This window comes from Ixodes scapularis, unplaced genomic scaffold, assembly GCF_016920785.2.
Source record: "Ixodes scapularis isolate PalLabHiFi unplaced genomic scaffold, ASM1692078v2 PGA_scaffold5__190_contigs__length_132052651, whole genome shotgun sequence".
Taxonomy (NCBI): Eukaryota; Metazoa; Arthropoda; class Arachnida; order Ixodida; family Ixodidae; genus Ixodes; species Ixodes scapularis.
In genome coordinates, this window is record NW_024609880.1 from 11,718,101 (window position 1) to 11,735,710 (window position 17,610).

Below are 17,610 nucleotides of genomic sequence, written 5' to 3' on the forward strand. Positions count from 1 at the left end.
TAAGCTTTCCGATGCAAGTCGATAACCATGCAGGAGGCGTGACGCATAGTTAACATTGACTAGCCGTGACGGAATTTGTTTTTGTTATCACTGACAAAGGCAGGGAAATCGTCGTGTTCGTGTCGTTTCGAAACACTTGGTTACTTAGAAAAATTTTATACGAAGAATGTTCAGCTTAGACCTAGAGAAAATAGGAGTCTGGGATTTATGTAGAACTTTGATGTAAGCACTTCCTCGCCAGACCTCCTTATATATATATATATTGTTAGAAAGGAAGAAGTGAGGCTAAGCCAAAAAGGCCCCGCACATCTCGAGCAGCAGCGGAAACGCTCGAGCTGCGCTCGGACGATTGCTCCAACGATTCTCCTGGCGACCGTACCACGCTTGTCGAGCACCACATCGATACTGGAGACTCCCCTCCACTCCGAAGCAGACCATACAGAGTATCTGCCCCAGAACGTAGACTGATTCGAGCTCACATCACCGACATGCTAGAAAAAAAAGTGGTTGAACCTTCATGTAGCCCATGGTCCTCCCCCGTGGTGCTTGTAAAAAAGAAAGACGGCACCTGGCGCTTCTGTGTCGACTACCGCCGCCTTAACAAAGTGACACAAAAAGACGTCTACCCACTGCCCCGAATAGACGATACCCTCGACACGCTACGAGGGTCGTCCTACTTTTCATCCATGGACCTCCGAAGCGGGTATTGGCAAGTTCCTCTTGCGCCCGCTGACAGGCCCAAAACAGCATTCATAACACCTGATGGCCTCACTTCAACGTCATGCCGTTCGGCCTCTGCAACGCGCCTGCGACATTTGAGCGCATGATGGACGCCCTCCTCCGTGGCCTTACCTGGAACATTTGCCTGTGTTACCTTGACGATATTGTTGTCTTTTCTTCTACCTTTGACGAACACTTATCTTGGCTTCGTAGAGTTCTTGACTGCATGCGTACTGCTGGCCTGCTATTAAATTCTAAGAAATGTACTTTTGGTACCCAGAAAATCAAAGTCCTCGGCCACTTGGTCACCGCAGACGGTATACGACCGAACCCAGACAAACTGCGGGCGGTATCGCAGTTCCCTCCCCCACAAAACATCAAGCACTTACGGACATTCCTGGGTTTGTGCACCTACTTCAAAAAATTTATTTCGGGATTTTCCGATATCGCTGAGCCTCTCAATCACCTGCTACGGAATGGCATCGCTTTCACGTGGGGTCCCAACCAACAAACCTCCTTTGAACGCCTCAAGACGGCCTTAACCTCGGCTCCCGTTCTTGGCCACTTCGCCGAAGGTCAAGACACCGAAATCCGAACTGACGCCAGTGGCCATGGAATAGGCGCTGTTCTCGCCCAAACTCACAACGGACACCAGCGCGTCTTAGCATACGCTAGTCGAACTTTAACCAAAGCTGAACGCAACTTTTCTACCACCGAGAAAGAATGCTTAGCCGTCACATGGGCTGTATCCAAGTTTCGCCCTTACTTATATGGCTCCCCATTCCGTATTGTAACTGACCACCACGCCCTTTGTTGGTTGGCTAGTTTGAAAGATCCATCCGAACGTCTCGGCCGCTGGTCATTAAAGCTCCAGGACTACATCTTCACTGTCGTATACAAATCAGGGAAGCGGCACCTCGACGCCGACAGCTTATCTCGATGTCCGCTTCCAAACGAAGCGCACCTTCCCCCTCATGCCCTTGGGACAGATGACACAGCAACTCTAGACAACATCAATATGGCTACAGCGCAACTCTCAGACGATTCCCTGCAGCCATTGATTCATTATTTGCAAGGCCAACCAACATCGTGCCCTCAGCGCACCAAACGACGCGCACGTCTATTCACTCTTCGTAGTGACATTCTTTATAGACGAAACTACGAGCCCCAAGGACGACCATGGCTCCTTGTAATTCCAAGACACTTACAAAAGAAAATAATAGCGGCAAATCACGACGACCCCACAGCCGGACACCTTGGATTCGCTAAAACTTATTTCAGAATCCGTGAAAACTTTTTCTGGACCGGCATGCACCGCACTATTAATAAGTATGTGCGCGCATGCCATTTATGTCAAGCAAAGAAACGACCAACAACTGCACCTCCTGGACCACTCAGGCCGCTTTCTCCACCAAGCCACCCATTTCAGCGCATAGGACTCGACTTCCTCGGTCCGTTCCCCCAGTCGCAAGAAAAGAGTCGATGGATAATTGTCGCTATCGACCACCTAACCCGGTATGCCGAAACGCAAGCGCTCCCCGCCGCCACAGCTCTTCATGCAGCCCATTTTTTTCTTCATTCCGTCCTCCTCCGACATGGCGCCCCCCAATCTATTATCACGGACCGCGGCACGCCGTTTGTAGCAAGCCTTCTTCGAGAAGTCTGCCGCCTTGCAAACACAATTCATAACGTCACCACTGCATATCATCCGCAAACAAATGGCTTGGTGGAACGGTTCAACCACACACTGACCGATATGATCTCCATGTATATTACAGATGACCAAGACAACTGGGATTTAATTTTACCATACGTTACATACGCCTACAATACGAGCCGTCAAGCCACCACCGGTTACTCTCCGCATCACCTCTTCTATGCACGCGAGCCACTGTCTACAATCGACACGCTTCTGCCATACATAGACGACTCTTCTCTAGATGTTTACACCCAGACCATCCTTTACCGCGCGGAAGAAGCTCGGCAACTTTCCCGCATTCGAACATTAGAATCACAACAGCAACAAACTATGCGTCACGCCGAGCACCACACTCCCGTTACCTACAACATTGGTGACGAGGTTCTCATTTGGACGCCCTCTCGCAAGCCAGGAAAATGCGAAAAGTTCCGAAAACAATTCCGAGGCCCCTTTCGCATCTCTCGCCAGCTGTCCACAACGAACTATGAAGTGACTCCAGTCATTCCCCCCCGGGACAACCGCTCCAAACCTACTGATGTCGTTCACGTCGCTCGACTGAAGCGCTACCACCGCCAAGTCCCCTAGCACCATGGCCGGCGGACCGGCCCTTTTTCAACGGGGAGGTAGCTGTTAGAAAGGAAGAAGTGAGGCTAAGCCAAAAAGGCCCCGCGCATCTCGAGCAGCAGCGGAAACGCTCGAGCTGCGCTCGGACAATTGCTCCAACGATTCTCCTGGCGACACCATCATAGTCAAATCTCTTCATTGTATTAAACTCATCTATTCACCAAGAGCCTGACAATATATATATATTGCTTAGAATCAAAGTTAGCTTAGAGACTAAAAAGTTGCAGCTACAGGACGCGCAAAGATCGAGTTCCTAGCGGTAAAGGGGGACGGGATTGTGAGCATCTGATATATTCCAAATAGACGATTGATCATGATAGCAGTTCTAGCAAAAGAAAAAAAAAACATCCAATTTTTTTTTTTGACCAGAGCACATTTACATTTTCCGGATAAATGCAACTCTTCGACGGCAACACTTGAAATCATTACTCCACATCGTAGACCTCACAAGCCCACGTCCATTTTTGTCCTCTCGCATTAAGAACTGAGAAAGTCGAAGGACTATTCCGAGCTCCTCGCGAGACTGTGGGTATTGATCGATTCGGATGGCACCACCAGCCCGATTTTCATCGCAAGAACCAGAAAAAAATATCTCACCTGTCCTAGTGGCATTCCTTGTCCGCACAGCGACCCCGGCGTCCACACCACGGGACTCCAGGAAGACGAGTATAGAAATCACAACGACCCCACTGATCACGAAACCGCTCCGACGTCCAACACAAACGGACGCAGACCGCATGACGTCCTACCAGACGTCGCACGCCCGCCAAGCTATCACCACAAAGAACGCCTGTTAACAAGAGCACAAAAATGCGGCCGACTCAGTTGTTTGAAAAAAGGGGAGACACGCACACCGACGTCCACTCGACACCTCGTCACGGCATCCGCGAGGCAACGCGCTGACGGAGGGCAGAAAACCACGATGTCACAAGCGGCACGAGCCAGCTCACGGCATGGCTTCGAGGACGACGGTGCTCCGGAGAGGCGCGACTTGGTGCCGGCGTCGGTGAACGAGCATTACGGAGGACTGCACACCGGTCGGGAAGCGACGCGGGACTAACTGCTGGCGTCGCCGGTTGCTCGCCGAGCGGTTCCGCGGGTAGTCCATCTATCTCTCTCGCTCTTTTTCTCCAGACTTGCCTCTTTTTTTCTTTATCGCTTGCTGAGCCGGCTGCGACTTTACGTGCCGCGAGTGCGAGCCGAAGGAGTTTTCGCGCCTGCCGCTGATAAGCTATCAAAGTCTGCCTCGTCGTGCCCTCACATCGCCGCAAATCGGCCCGGCGTTTTTTTTTTTTTTTTTTTTTTTTTTGCTTTTTTTTTTTTTTTGCTTTTTGATTAGGGATATTTGTTTGTTCCTCAGGGGTTTAACATCAGAAATTTTACGTCATCTGTTCCTAACTAAAGAACATTTCTGAAAAAAAAAATATTAGTAATTTTTATGTATATGCAGAAACAGAAGGTAGAGTTCGGACAATGATCAGAAAAATTGTTCCCTTCTAGAATATGACCAAACATGGGCATTTGCAGCATATTTTGTGTGCGGCTCTTTTTCACAAAATACCGTGCAAGGGTTGTCGCATTAGCCGATATAAGTTCAATTTCCTGATCGTTTTTTTTCCTCACCTGCTTTAACTATTGGCTTATCGTGTTTCTTTTTTTTTGTACTGATATCTTTTTTTTTAAATGGCGGACGCTTGAAAAAACTGAATGAGGACCCCAGCTATTAAAGCAAAACGGGAATGAAATCAGCCACATGCTATCATAGCCGCATTACTCAAGTTGCGCGTTCATAGACCACGATGCGTATGCTGCGAGACAAGATTTAGTCAATGACGTCCCCTATACGCCAGCAACCGACTTCTCCGGTACGTGAAGGATCGTGCAACCCGGATATCAAAAGCGCCATAGTATGACACCTGGTAAACACGACAACGATACAAGAGTCGAACTCAATCGGCCAGGTGGATATAGAGCGCGTTTTGTGAGTTATTAGTTCTGCGGCAAAGAGCAAACTAAACGAGCCATCGTAGCGTACGTATTGCCACCAGGCTGCATACATTCCAGTAGACACATATTTTGGTGCGGACTGGTTGGAAAGATATCAGAAACCGAAGAGCTCGGCTACTGATAATGGGTATATTTAGTGTAGTGAGAGCAGCGCCAGGCTGGGACAACCGGATGCGTGTCTTCGGTGCGCGGCCTTGGACAACGCGAATCTACCGCCTTCGATGTTCTGCGGCTGCCAGCGAACTTAGATACGACAGGTCGAGCTCACGCCACCGAAGACCCTTCCGCCGCAGCACGTCCATTCCCGACTGCTCATCGACTCTGCAAGACGCGCATAGCGCTTAAGCCGTACTCTTTGGCGGTAGCACTAACTTTATGCACAAGGAACGCCAGCGGAGTGTATTAATCTCGTCCGTGTCCTTCGGTTGCGTTGATCGTGACTTGGGCCCCGATGATCCCTCCAAAAGGAAGACGCGTAGAACGCAAGTGCGATTTGAGTTGTAGCCGAAGGTTGATAACAAAATGGAGACGTCCTTGTGACTGTTTATCACCTGATTAATTGGCTACCGGTTGCGATTATGATGCTAAGTCGTTGAACCCGGTACTGATAGCGTTACTGAGCGTTAAAAAACTTAATAAATAGATCACGCGCGAGCAAATGTAAGGTAAAGCCGGGGTCGATGAGTGTAATTTTATGTAGACTGCCAATTCGCTCAACCAAAATGCGCGTCTAGCAGACGCACTAAAAATACAAGATGTCTCCCTGTTATTATGGGAGATAATGGATGCAGATTAGACGGGAGACGACCATTGTATTTCTAGATCAATCAAACGCAGCCTTTTAACTTTCGCTTTGGGATAGATGATGAATCATCGATATTTGCCGGACAAGGCGGGCAGGTTGGAATCAGGGCAAAAACCATGCCTATCGGGCTTCTTTTCATTCTTGCTAAGCTTTTGCTCCTTCTACACAGAAAAACAGCTGTTACTTCGGGCTCTGCTTCTGAGTAATGTAATCGTTTTGAAGATGTCTACTTCGTCGTTACGTTTTGCAACTTCACAATGCCCAGTACACTGTATAAATATGAGGTGTACTGGTATGCCGGGAAAACACATGGAGCACAAACTCGCTCGCCTTGGCAAAATCTAAAGTGGGCAGTGCGACCACATAGCAAAAGGCTATCAATTTTTTTTTTTGCTTAGGTTTGGTTTGAGGATGATGACCGAAGTTATTGTTATGAGCCTTGCATGTATGTGTTCTTTTATGTCACAACAAAACGTCTGGGGAAACAAAATAAACTTCTGCCGACGTCCCAGCCCCATGCTACCACAGCCTGCAATAAAAAAATAAAAAGCAAAGGAGAAATTTTACTATGTTTAGCATGAACCATCCGGCGTTTAGCTTACCATTAATTGTGCTTGATGAAGTCATTATAATCTCGTGGGAGATCCCGCGGAGCTTCAAATATGTTTTCAGGGTTTTTTCCTCAATGTTTTGAAATGAATTATTAGCTTGCGTTATTTTGGCTTGGATGTGATGTCTCTTTAGAATGTCCTAAGTTATATATACGAGTTTTTATAAACCGTTATTTGGCACACATTTTAGTTTGTATACAGTGACTGCTTCTTAGCCCTTAGTTTCTTGAGGTTCTAGAACACACGCTTAAAATTTGTAGTCAGCTCTGTCCAGGGATGTGCCATATCAAAAAAAAAAAATCTACACGTTGTCTTAATTATGCGCAGTGTTCTTTTCATCGCAAAAATTAACTACAGACCTCCGAATACTCAATCTCCTCCAGAATGTAGCGCTAGCGGTCTTAACCAGATGCGAAAGTTTCACCAAAAACCGTTATTTTATTCAATAGCTATAAATTGTTTTCTAAACTTTTAAATTAGAAAATTGCAGCCGACAGAGGTCTCGAATAAATGGAGCTATACCATTCTAGTTACCGAAAACGGTCAAAAATATACCCAATCTGTCCATAGAAGGTTTTAGAATATCACTTTAAACTCTCGAATAAGGTTGCGGTTAGTGCCGACACCTCGGCATTTGGTTCTAACCGCTTGCGCTACATTCGGGTAAGGTAGGAGCGTTCGGCGACGCGAAGTTTATTTTCCCGGTGAACAACGTGTCACTGTTCATGTATTTTCAATGCGTATTTTATATATTTACAGTAGTTTGTTTTTCAAAAGGAAAAGAATCAATGCAACAAACAAGGACAGATGATAAAGTACCATACAGGACAAGCGCAGATTATCAAACGATGAATTAAGAAAAAAAGTGAAAGCCGCTTACAACTCCCTGTAGCGCCAAATTAGAGCGCAGCTCTTGAGGAGGAGGAGGGAAAGGTAGTGAGGGGAGGGTATACCCCTCCTCCTCCTCCTTCTCCTCCTCCTCCCCTCATTCTTCAATCTCCTCCGGGGGTGTCACCTTACCTTAGGGTTACGCCCGGGTTACGCCGACGGCGACGGCGACGCCGACGCCGCTCAAACTGGAAACGGGCCCCTAAGCTGGAACTCAGCTCAAACTGGAAACGGGCACCACGTTCAAGACATTGGGCGTGTTGTTCTCAAACAACATGTCTTGGACAGCGCACTTAGATTACGTTATTTCAAAACTTGCTTGTATAATTGGTTTGATACATCGACACCGTCTAATTCTTCCATCAAGTGTTACACTACTTTTGTATAACACACTATTTGTATCTCATTTAAACTATTGTCATTTGGTATGGGGTACCGCTACTAAAACAAATTTACATAGAATATTCATACTGCAAAAGAGAGCGTTAAGACTCGTGTGTGACGTGCCTTATCTTTTTCACACGGACCAAATTTTTGAAAAACTCGGGGTACTTAAAATACATCAACAATATGAATACAGGCTTATCATGAAGTATAAACAAGAATATTCTGTGATAGACAGCTTCCTGCTAAGCTTGGCATCCCTTAGGAAAAAACAGCTGACACATTCTACTCGCCACTCAGATTTCTGGATGGTTGGTACATCGCGTACAGATTACGGTCTTCAGATGATTAGAAATACACTTCCAACGTTACTAAACACTTTCCTGAATTCGAATATTGATATATTATCTTCTAGCCCGCGTGAGTTACGTGACTATCTACTTTTTATAATATGTTGTTTATCAGTCGTCTAGTCTTCATGCAATTTTTTTTTGAAGTTGACAGCCTGTTAGTCATCTTTTTGTTTTACCATAACAGCGTTTTGTGGTTGTTTCTGTTTATTTTGCTGTTGCTTTTTTTTCTTGCTTGTATGTAACTTGGCCCCGCTGTGTACCTGTTCAGGGGGCTGGAGACCCGTCAAGCTGCTTTGTCAGCTTTTTCTCCAGCTCCCACCATATGTGATATGGTGAATAAAGTTATTATTAAGAGCTACACTCTAAAAAGCATACCAGCATCAATACTCGGTTTCACGTTAAGGCGACCGCAGTCAACGGCACCGCCCAATGCAGCCATTTATGATGCTCAGAAGCACACCGTCATGGCCCTTCTCATATCGTTTGCTATCACCGGCTATCACCTGGTCGGCGCAACTCCTGCACCGGGAAAACTGTGAGGCAGAGAGGAGACTTTGGGTCGGAGCCACTTCGGAGGCAGTCCCAATTTTCCCATGTCCTGCCTGTGCCCAGCTGTGTCAGTTAGTTGCAGGTCTTTTCATTATCCCTAGATAAATTTCACCAGTCTTCCAATCTCCTTTTTGTTATAAAATGCCCTTACCCTCCATTCTTACGTTCTCGTCTGAAAACCCTACCGCTCCTGCTAAATCCATCGCCCCCTCCGGGAGTGCGGGATTACGCCCTGCGCACCTCACCACCCCATGTTCTATTGTCTCGTCTTCCCCTTAGCATACGACACAGCGCGTGTCTATTTGCTCATATTTATCCTATATGCCCTGATCCTCAATATTCCTGCTGTAGCCTGCGAGCTTCTAACTCCCATTCACACAGACCCTGTCCTCGGATGAACATGTCACAGTAATACTTCGCTCTCGGCAAACAGGTTTATTGACTCACTTATTGCCTGGGGGGTTTCGGGACCGGGGAACGGTCATCAGTGAGGCCGGGGCAGAGTCCACTGCCACTGCAGCTGCTCCTAGTCCCAGAGTTGGTCGCCCACATCGCGTCATGGGGACGTCGTCGTCCAGTGTCGGCGTCCGGTCCGTTAGTCGAGTCCACAACTCAACGTCTTGCCCGTACTTTCCCCGGGCTATCGTCCGTCTCCCCGCCAAATCCGGCTCGAGCATCCTCGTCTCCTCTCACCGCTGCAGGCTTCTTGCCACCCGCCGTCAGAGAGCCGCCGTCCGAGAGCCGCCGTCCGAGAGCCGCGTCCGAGAGCCGCCGTCCGAGAGCCGCCGTCCGAGAGCCGCCGTCCGAGAGCCGCCGTACGAGATCCGCCGTACGAGAGTCGCTGTCCGAGAGCCGCCGTCCGAGAGCCGCCGTCAGAGAGTTGATGTTCGAGAGCCGCCCTCCGAGAGTCGCCATCCGAGAGCCGCCGTACGAGAGCCGCCGTACGAGAGTCGCTGTCCGAGAGCCGCCGTCCGAGAGCCGCCGTCAGAGAGTTGATGTTCGAGAGCCGCCCTCCGAGAGTCGCCGTCCGAGAGCCGCCGTACGAGAGCCGCCGTACGAGAGTCGCTGTCCGAGAGCCGCCGTCCGAGAGCCGCCATCAGAGAGTTGATGTTCGAGAGCCGCCCTCCGAGAGTCGCCGTCCGAGAGCCGCCGTACGAGAGCCGCCGTACGAGAGTCGCTGTCCGAGAGCCGCCGTCCGAGAGCTGCCGTCAGAGAGTTGATGTTCGAGAGCCGCCCTCCGAGAGTCGCCGTCCGAGAGCCGCCGTACGAGAGCCGCCGTACGAGAGTCGCTGTCCGAGAGCCGCCGTCCGAGAGCCGCCGTCAGAGAGTTGATGTTCGAGAGCCGCCCTCCGAGAGTCGCCGTCCGAGAGCCGCCGTTCGAGAGCCGCCGTACGAGAGTCGCTGTCCGAGAGCCGCCGTCCGAGAGCCGCCGTCAGAGAGTTGATGTTCGAGAGCCGCCCTCCGAGAGTCGCCGTCCGAGAGCCGCCGTACGAGAGCCGCCGTACGAGAGTCGCTGTCCGAGAGCCGCCGTCCGAGAGCCGCCGTCAGAGAGTTGATGTTCGAGAGCCGCCCTCCGAGAGTCGCCGTCCGAGAGCCGCCGTACGAGAGCCGCCGTACGAGAGTCGCTGTCCGAGAGCCGCCGTCCGAGAGCCGCCGTCAGAGAGTTGATGTTCGAGAGCCGCCCTCCGAGAGTCGCTGTCCGAGAGCCGCCGTCCGAGAGCCGCGTCCGAGAGCCGCCGTCCGAGAGCCGCCGTCCGAGAGCCGCCGTCCGAGAGCCGCCGTACGAGAGCCGCCGTACGAGAGTCGCTGTCCGAGAGCCGCCGTCCGAGAGCCGCCGTCAGAGAGTTGATGTTCGAGAGCCGCCCTCCGAGAGTCGCCGTCCGAGAGCCGCCGTACGAGAGCCGCCGTACGAGAGTCGCTGTCCGAGAGCCGCCGTCCGAGAGCCGCCGTCAGAGAGTTGATGTTCGAGAGCCGCCCTCCGAGAGTCGCCGTCCGAGAGCCGCCGTACGAGAGCCGCCGTACGAGAGTCGCTGTCCGAGAGCCGCCGTCCGAGAGCCGCCGTCAGAGAGTTGATGTTCGAGAGCCGCCCTCCGAGAGCCGCCGTCCGAGAGCCGCCGTACGAGAGCCGCCGTACGAGAGTCGCTGTCCGAGAGCCGCCGTCCGAGAGCCGCCGTCAGAGAGTTGATGTTCGAGACCCGCCCTCCGAGAGCCGCCGTCCGAGAGCCGCCGTACGAGAGCCGCCGTACGAGAGTCGCTGTCCGAGAGCCGCCGTCCGAGAGCCGCCGTCAGAGAGTTGATGTTCGAGAGCCGCCCTCCGAGAGTCGCCGTCCGAGAGCCGCCGTACGAGAGTCGCTGTCCGAGAGCCGCCGTCCGAGAGCCGCCGTCCGAGAGCCGCCGTACGAGAGTCGCTGTCCGAGAGCCGCCGTCCGAGAGCCGCCGTCAGAGAGTTGATGTTCGATAGCCGCCCTCCGAGAGTCGCCGTCCGAGAGCCGCCGGCCGAGAGAGACTGCTCTTTGTCCCGTGACCCTTTTCAAGCCTTTGCCCCTTTGTTCTGGGAAGCCAGTCACGTGACGTCAGTTTGCTTAGGGGAGCGGCGTAGCCGGGGCTTGTGGTGCGCGAGGCCACCGCCGCTCCCCCGAGGCATGACGAATTTCGGAGGCATTGAGTTCGAGTTGCCGGAATTCGAGGCCCGGAGGGTCGGCGCGGGGGAGGGCAGCCAGATCTTCATAAGCCTCAAATAACAACGAGACCCTGTGAATTTTCACACCAATGGTTATTTTTTGTTTTCTGTTTTCGTCCCCTATACAAAATTAAAGCTGATTTTCCCTCCATTCTTTGCTCCCACATCTTTCTGTCGGTCTTCTTTTATTTCCTTTTCACAAATGTGGTTTAGACTGCCCCAAAACTTGCCTCCAGGTGTTTTGGATATCCATTTTCGATATCGGTTTGTCGATTTAGTATTGAGTTTTATGCATAGATGCTTATATACCTCTCCCACCCATCGTGTATCATGAATTGTGTCCAGCCTTTCTTCAAATTTGAACTTACTGATCGCCTCTCTAGCCTCGAAAGATGCCCAGCCCATGTCTTCCCGCACTCCTTCATTTGGTGTATTACCATGCGCCCCCAGTGCCAGCCTGCCACGCTCCTTTGCCAGGTCTCTATGCTGGACTGGACATCAGATTTCACGCGTAATACCGCATTGGTTTTGAGAGTGTATGTATCTCAGCGCTGGCCGACTGCGCTAGGCTGTGGCTGCCTGCGGAGGCGCAGTTCCGGATGCTGCTAGAGGCTAAATAAATGCGTTTTATTGTTTCTTTTGTGTTTTATGACGAATTGAGTTTCTCGAGGCTTTTAAAAAATAATTGTACCATTTTTAGTAAGAAAAACAAACAAATAAAAGCTATTTTGCTGAGTCTATACTCCGTTTCAAACATCGCGTGCAACGCTGGGAAAGCTACTGAAGTAGTGCGCATGAAAAAACACACAAAATTGTGTTACTCCGCGAGATTTCGTGGACGAGCGGTAAAAGACGCTGCTCTGGCGATGCCGGCGATGCCGACATCTCGGTGGCGGTGGTTCGAGTCCACTTAGGGCGCAAAGGTTTTTTTTTTGGGGGGGGGGTTTTCTCGACCGATTTTTTGTGCAAGATTGTGCGTATTGCGGAAGAGCATATTTCAATTCCTCTTTTCTTGTTGATTTTTATTTATAAGAAGATAGACTAGGGGCTGGTGTTCCGCTCGAACTTGCGCCGGCCTCGTCAAAACGGAAGAACGGTCGAGATCCAGGGCGTCTCTATTTAAAGCCGTTTATTTACATGGTAGCGTGAACATCAGAGAGTACCTTGAGAGTGTGGTGGACGGTCCTTTATATAATGAATATTGTGATTAGGGGACCGCACTGCCATTGTTCAGGCGGCTTGGCATTCCCTCACGTGATGTGACTTCATGGAAGTTTCCTTCAGAGTCAGAATACTCGCCGGTGTATGGAAGAAGTCATCCAGACGGCAGTATCTCGGTGCTCTGGTGCCGGCGCCCCCATGAACCGGGAGTGATTCACAATAGACGCGTACACAACACACGGCACTCGAGATCAGGATCGAGTGTTGTTTCCTTTTCGAGGAAAGCAGGGGCCTCGGAATACAGGCACGGGCATGTGCGTCGTTTACTTAGCCGACCAAGGTTAAGGTGCCTCAGGCAGACGGAGTCGACCAAGGTTACGGTCGCGCAGGCAGAAGAACCCAGACGCTTCGGAATGCAATCACGGGCACCGCCTGCGTTAAGGTCCCGCAAGCAGACGGAGCCGTAGGCCGATTCATCACCGACACAGTTCCTTCTTGAGGCTTGTTTCACTTTGAAGCCATAAGGCCGATTTCAACACCAGAAATAACAGGTGGCAGTTCACAACACTGTCCGCGTGCTCGGAACTTTCTCGTTGCGAGGTCTTCGCTTCGGGGACGCCACCTTGCCAGACACTCCGGTGTCGTTACCGACCGTCTCCAGGACCTCACAGACCGACGTCTCCGGGAAACACGTTCTTGAACTCGCGTACACGTTGGCGATCACCTGCTTGCACTTTTGCGAGATCTTCACACAACGAATCTTCGAAAATATCCGAGCAGGAAAAGAAAGCTTCCCGCGTAAGACGCCATCTTCACGAAACCGGCGAGGCAGGGGCAGCCGCACAACCCGAAAACCCGAAGCGAGTGCGAGTGCCGCACGAACGAAAACAGAAAATAATTTGGAGTAGTTTACATTATCTTTTCCTTTTTATTGAAAACGAATCGGTGTTCCCTCGCAATCATAACGCCACTATTAGTTACTAGCTGCAAAAATGTACACTTTTCGACTTTTTTTTTTTTTCAGGGGCCGCGCTATTTTGTGGAGCGAACGTAGTCGCGGTCGGCTGTGCAAACCGGCGCGCTAGCTTTGACTACGTTGCACGCTATGTTTGAAACGGAGTATAGCGAGCCCTGGCAGTCTATAAAGGTCTTAGCTGTCAAACATATTTGGCCACACAAGATGGCCGAAAGGCATGGCCAAAAGGCTGCTCACGACTATAGACCTTTCCAACGCTTATCACCTAGGCGAGAAATGCTGAGTCACTGGGCTGTTGGCGCATGCGCGGTGTCTCGTATTTCGTAGAAGAGAGCTACTGCGCACGCTCAGAATGTGTCCCACAGCCCAGCAGACAAAGATGGCAGCGCCCAGAAGGCGATGATTGGAAAGGTCTATACAATTAAACAAGTCTCATGAATCGAAAAGTATGGCTTTGCGAGGTGTTCGCTATAGACCCTTTTATGGCAAATGCAACCAGGGCGTGCTCCAGTCGCTGTCGGACCTTGTGGGAATTAAAAGGAGGGCCGATCACGCTCTTTTCACGCCCGGCGACCTTTCCGGTGCTCGAAGGGGAAATCCGATGCCCGTCCCACCGCGCGGCCGACGGCTACCAGCGAGGGCGGTCGCCACGCCGGGTTCGGCCAACGTCATGCCAACAACGATGATCCCGGTATCCAGCAGCGTTTATTGAGTACCAGGGGTCCCCAACAAGACACTGCGGTCAAGCGAGCCGCGGACACACTGTGCCCGCACCGCCCGCCCATCTGAGAGCCAAAGGGGTAATGGCGAGCGAAGTCATCGCCGGTCGGACGAGCTCACGCCGCTACCCGTCATCGCAGGAGTTCGGGGCCAGGGCTCTCGGCAGACGGACATCCACAGGTAGTGGGGACGCCGACTGTCAGAGCCCGGGGAATCACTAGCGTGGAGTGATCGCCAAACGGACGAGCTCGCGCCGCGACTCGACCCGCTGCCCGGAGTCCAATGCAGAACTCCTCGACCACACGGCCGTCCACTCGGAGGGCAGGCCCCCGACTCTCCCTCACGCGATGTCGCTGTTCCCCCTAAATCGGGGAGACGCGCGGAGGAGTGCGAGAGAGTAGGTCAGCATGGTGACGTAGTCTCTCCGACACGATACGGAGTGACCGAGCTCGAAGTCAGACGGCTTCGCCCAGAACGGCCTCGGCTTACGCCTTCTCGGGGGAGGGAAACCAGTGGCTCCCACAATCCTCCCCTCCTTAAAACATTTGGCACCCCTTTCAGAGAAAGAGGAGCCGTTTCTCAAACCCCCAAAATACAAAACCTGCACGCTGACAACACCGGTGCCAGTCGCTCTTACAAATAAAAAAACGGGGGCCTTGGTAGCCCCCGGAACTGCTGCCGTTAATGTTCCACATACCGGAGTTCACGACGCTCTGCTGGGGCGATGCACTCCGGTGCCGTAGAATAAATCCAAGAAAAGTTCCCGGATGTCGGACTAACGAAGGCTCAGACACGAAGTCCTTCCTCAACCCAGAGCGCCACTCACTGGAGACGTTGGTCGGCTCACGCTGCTTGTCATCGACTCGGTGTGGGCCGACCTCCGTTGAAGCGGGCATGGTGACACGCGCAGAGCCTGCCACGGCCACTCCGGACATGGGTGCAGGTGACCGGTGGCGAGGGAAACGCCGGCCACCGAAGTCGAAGGCGCTCCTCGTAGCCGGTGTCAGGTGACGTCCGAGACCAGGCCCGCATCAGGAAGCCTTGTTCAGCTGGGTGGCCCGGTGAGGTCCGACAACAGAAAGACGACAGCGGCCATCTTGCCCTGGCCGGAAGTCAGCCTCCCGTTTGCTGCTCCTGGCCGCCGTCGGCTGCGCAAACTCCCGGCAGCGTCAGCGATGACGTACATCCGGCAGGTCCCGCCCAGCCGCTCGGCGTGTCCCCCGCCGTCCCACGTAGCGGGGGATGGCAGGGAAGAGGGGGGGCACGAGCATCTTCCTGAATGACGAAAAGAAGAGCCCACGCAGCACCCCACAAATAACCCTTCGCCCTCTCCAGACCCGCAGTATGGCAAGGTCGAAGGGAGAGATCATTGTTCTCAGTCGACACACTGCCACCGAGGGGAAGCAATGGTCTCGGAGAACAGGTTTTGGCCGGGTCCTCATTGTATCTGGACTCGGCTGCCTGCGTACATTAACCGGCCTACCGTAGGGTGGGAGGCTCAAGCTGCAAGGCAGGTTACGCGGTGCTACTAACAGAATTAGAGGGCACCCTGCGTACGCAAGCTGAAGTCGCCGGGAACTGAGCCGGCGACTCCCCGCTGCCAGCGGTGGCTGAACCAGGAGCCGGGCCGGGGACTGCGAAAACAACTAACTCCGTAGAGTCTTCAAGCTGCACGCATCCCTAGCGAAGCGCACGGAACCAGGTAGCTAAAAAGCCGCCCCGTCTATAGTGCGTTGTGCCATTATAACGCAAAGCCGTTACTTCCGGAATCAGCAGAAGCTCAAAGGTATCAGCAAAACCAATCTATCCCGAAGAAAACTCTCGCGCCAACCACAATACAAGTGGCGTGCAGCGCGCGCGCCCGCAGTATGAAAACTGCTTCTGGACGCCGGCGGATGCGTGGCCTACGGCTCCCGGAGCCCGTCGGTACATTACGAGCTGCTTGGCGACGTTAATGGCAGACGCACCGCCCGACTCTCCCGGAGAGTCCGACAACTCAGCGTCAAAGAAACGCGCATATTTACAAACCCAGATTGTCCCGCTGACCCGTAAGAAGCTCTTTGCTGCTAATAACACTCGTCGCTAGGCCCATGGGGGTCAATGCAACGCAATTTCCGTGGCACGGAGGCTCTGAGGACGCCTCCAGAGGCGACGACCCTCTAACTAGGTGGGGGTTGGCAGCGGAGTCAGCAACTGTCAGGCAGTGGGGGACTGTCGCTTGCGACGCCCATCACCCGAAGCGACAGGTACGATAAAACGTCTCCTGCGGCAAGATACGAAGAGAGAATGAACAAATCGTGACTCACTCAGGTTTCTGGGTTGGCTCTTGGACGTGGTTCCCAAATCCGGGCACCGATGGTATTCGCATCATGGCGGCTCACAAAGGGAGCCGGCCTCCCCAAGGAAGGCTTCGCCATCTTAGCATGGCGCGGCGCAGCATTGCCACGACAACGATAGGTGCCGTGGCCCCACGTTGGGCGCCATTTTGTGGGAATTAAAAGGAGGGTCGATCACGCTCTGTTCACGCCCGGCGACCTTTCCGGTGCTCAAACGTGAAATCCGATGCCCGTCCCACCGCGCGGCCGACGGCTACCAGCGAGGGCGGTCGCCGCGCCGGGTTCGGCCAACGTCATGCCAACAACGATGATCCCGGTATCCAGCAGCGTTTATTGAGTACCAGGGGTCCCCAACAAGACACTGCGGTCAAGCGAGCCGCGGACACACTGTGCCCGCATCGCCCGCCCATCTGAGAGCCAAAGGGGTAATGGCGAGCGGAGTCATCGCCGGTCGGACGAGCTCACGCCGCTACCCGTCATCGCAGGAGTTCGGGGCCAGGGCTCTCGGCAGACGGACATCCACAGGTAGTGGGGACGCCGACTGTCAGAGCCCGGGGAATCACTAGCGTGGAGTGATCGCCAAACGGACGAGCTCGCGCCGCGACTCGACCCGTTGCCCGGAGTCCAATCCAGAACTCCTCGACCACACGGCCGTCCACTTTGAGGGCAGGCCCCCGACTCTCCCTCGCGCGATGTCGCTGTTCCCCCGAAATCGGGGAGACGCGCGGAGGAGTGCGAGAGAGTAGGTTAGCATGGTGACGTAGTCTCTCCGACACGATACGGAGCGACCGGGCTCGAAGTCAGACGGCTTCGCCCAGAACGGCCTCGGCTTACGCCTTCTCGGGGGAGGGAACCCAGTGGCACCCACAACCTAAACAATGAATAAAGGCCACCTTAGCACCGCTGCTTGAAATGTAGATATAACGTTTACCCACCAATTGTCCAGGTGAACGCCAAAAGAACGATGGAGTGCGAGAACTGTTAAAATGTTTCGAGTATTCTAGTAAAACAACTTGCCTCCTCCAAGATGTAACATTGTACAGCCGAAGGCCCACGTTAAATCTCCAACTTTGCTGTCCGTGTAGCATTTATGCTTT

General features: G+C 52.7%; 1 protein-coding gene across 1 annotated transcript in view; it reads right to left on the bottom strand.

Moving 5' to 3' along the window:
* Nucleotides 1–4,105, bottom strand: part of LOC8050608 — a 212,791-nt gene extending 208,686 nt beyond the window's left edge. Inside the window, exon 1 of the mRNA XM_040215189.3 lies at nt 3,641–4,105. Within this exon, the coding sequence (XP_040071123.1) occupies nt 3,641–3,782 (142 nt within the window). The 5' untranslated portion in view covers nt 3,783–4,105. The remainder of the gene's footprint in view (nt 1–3,640) is intronic.
* Nucleotides 4,106–17,610: the final 13,505 nt, after the last annotated feature.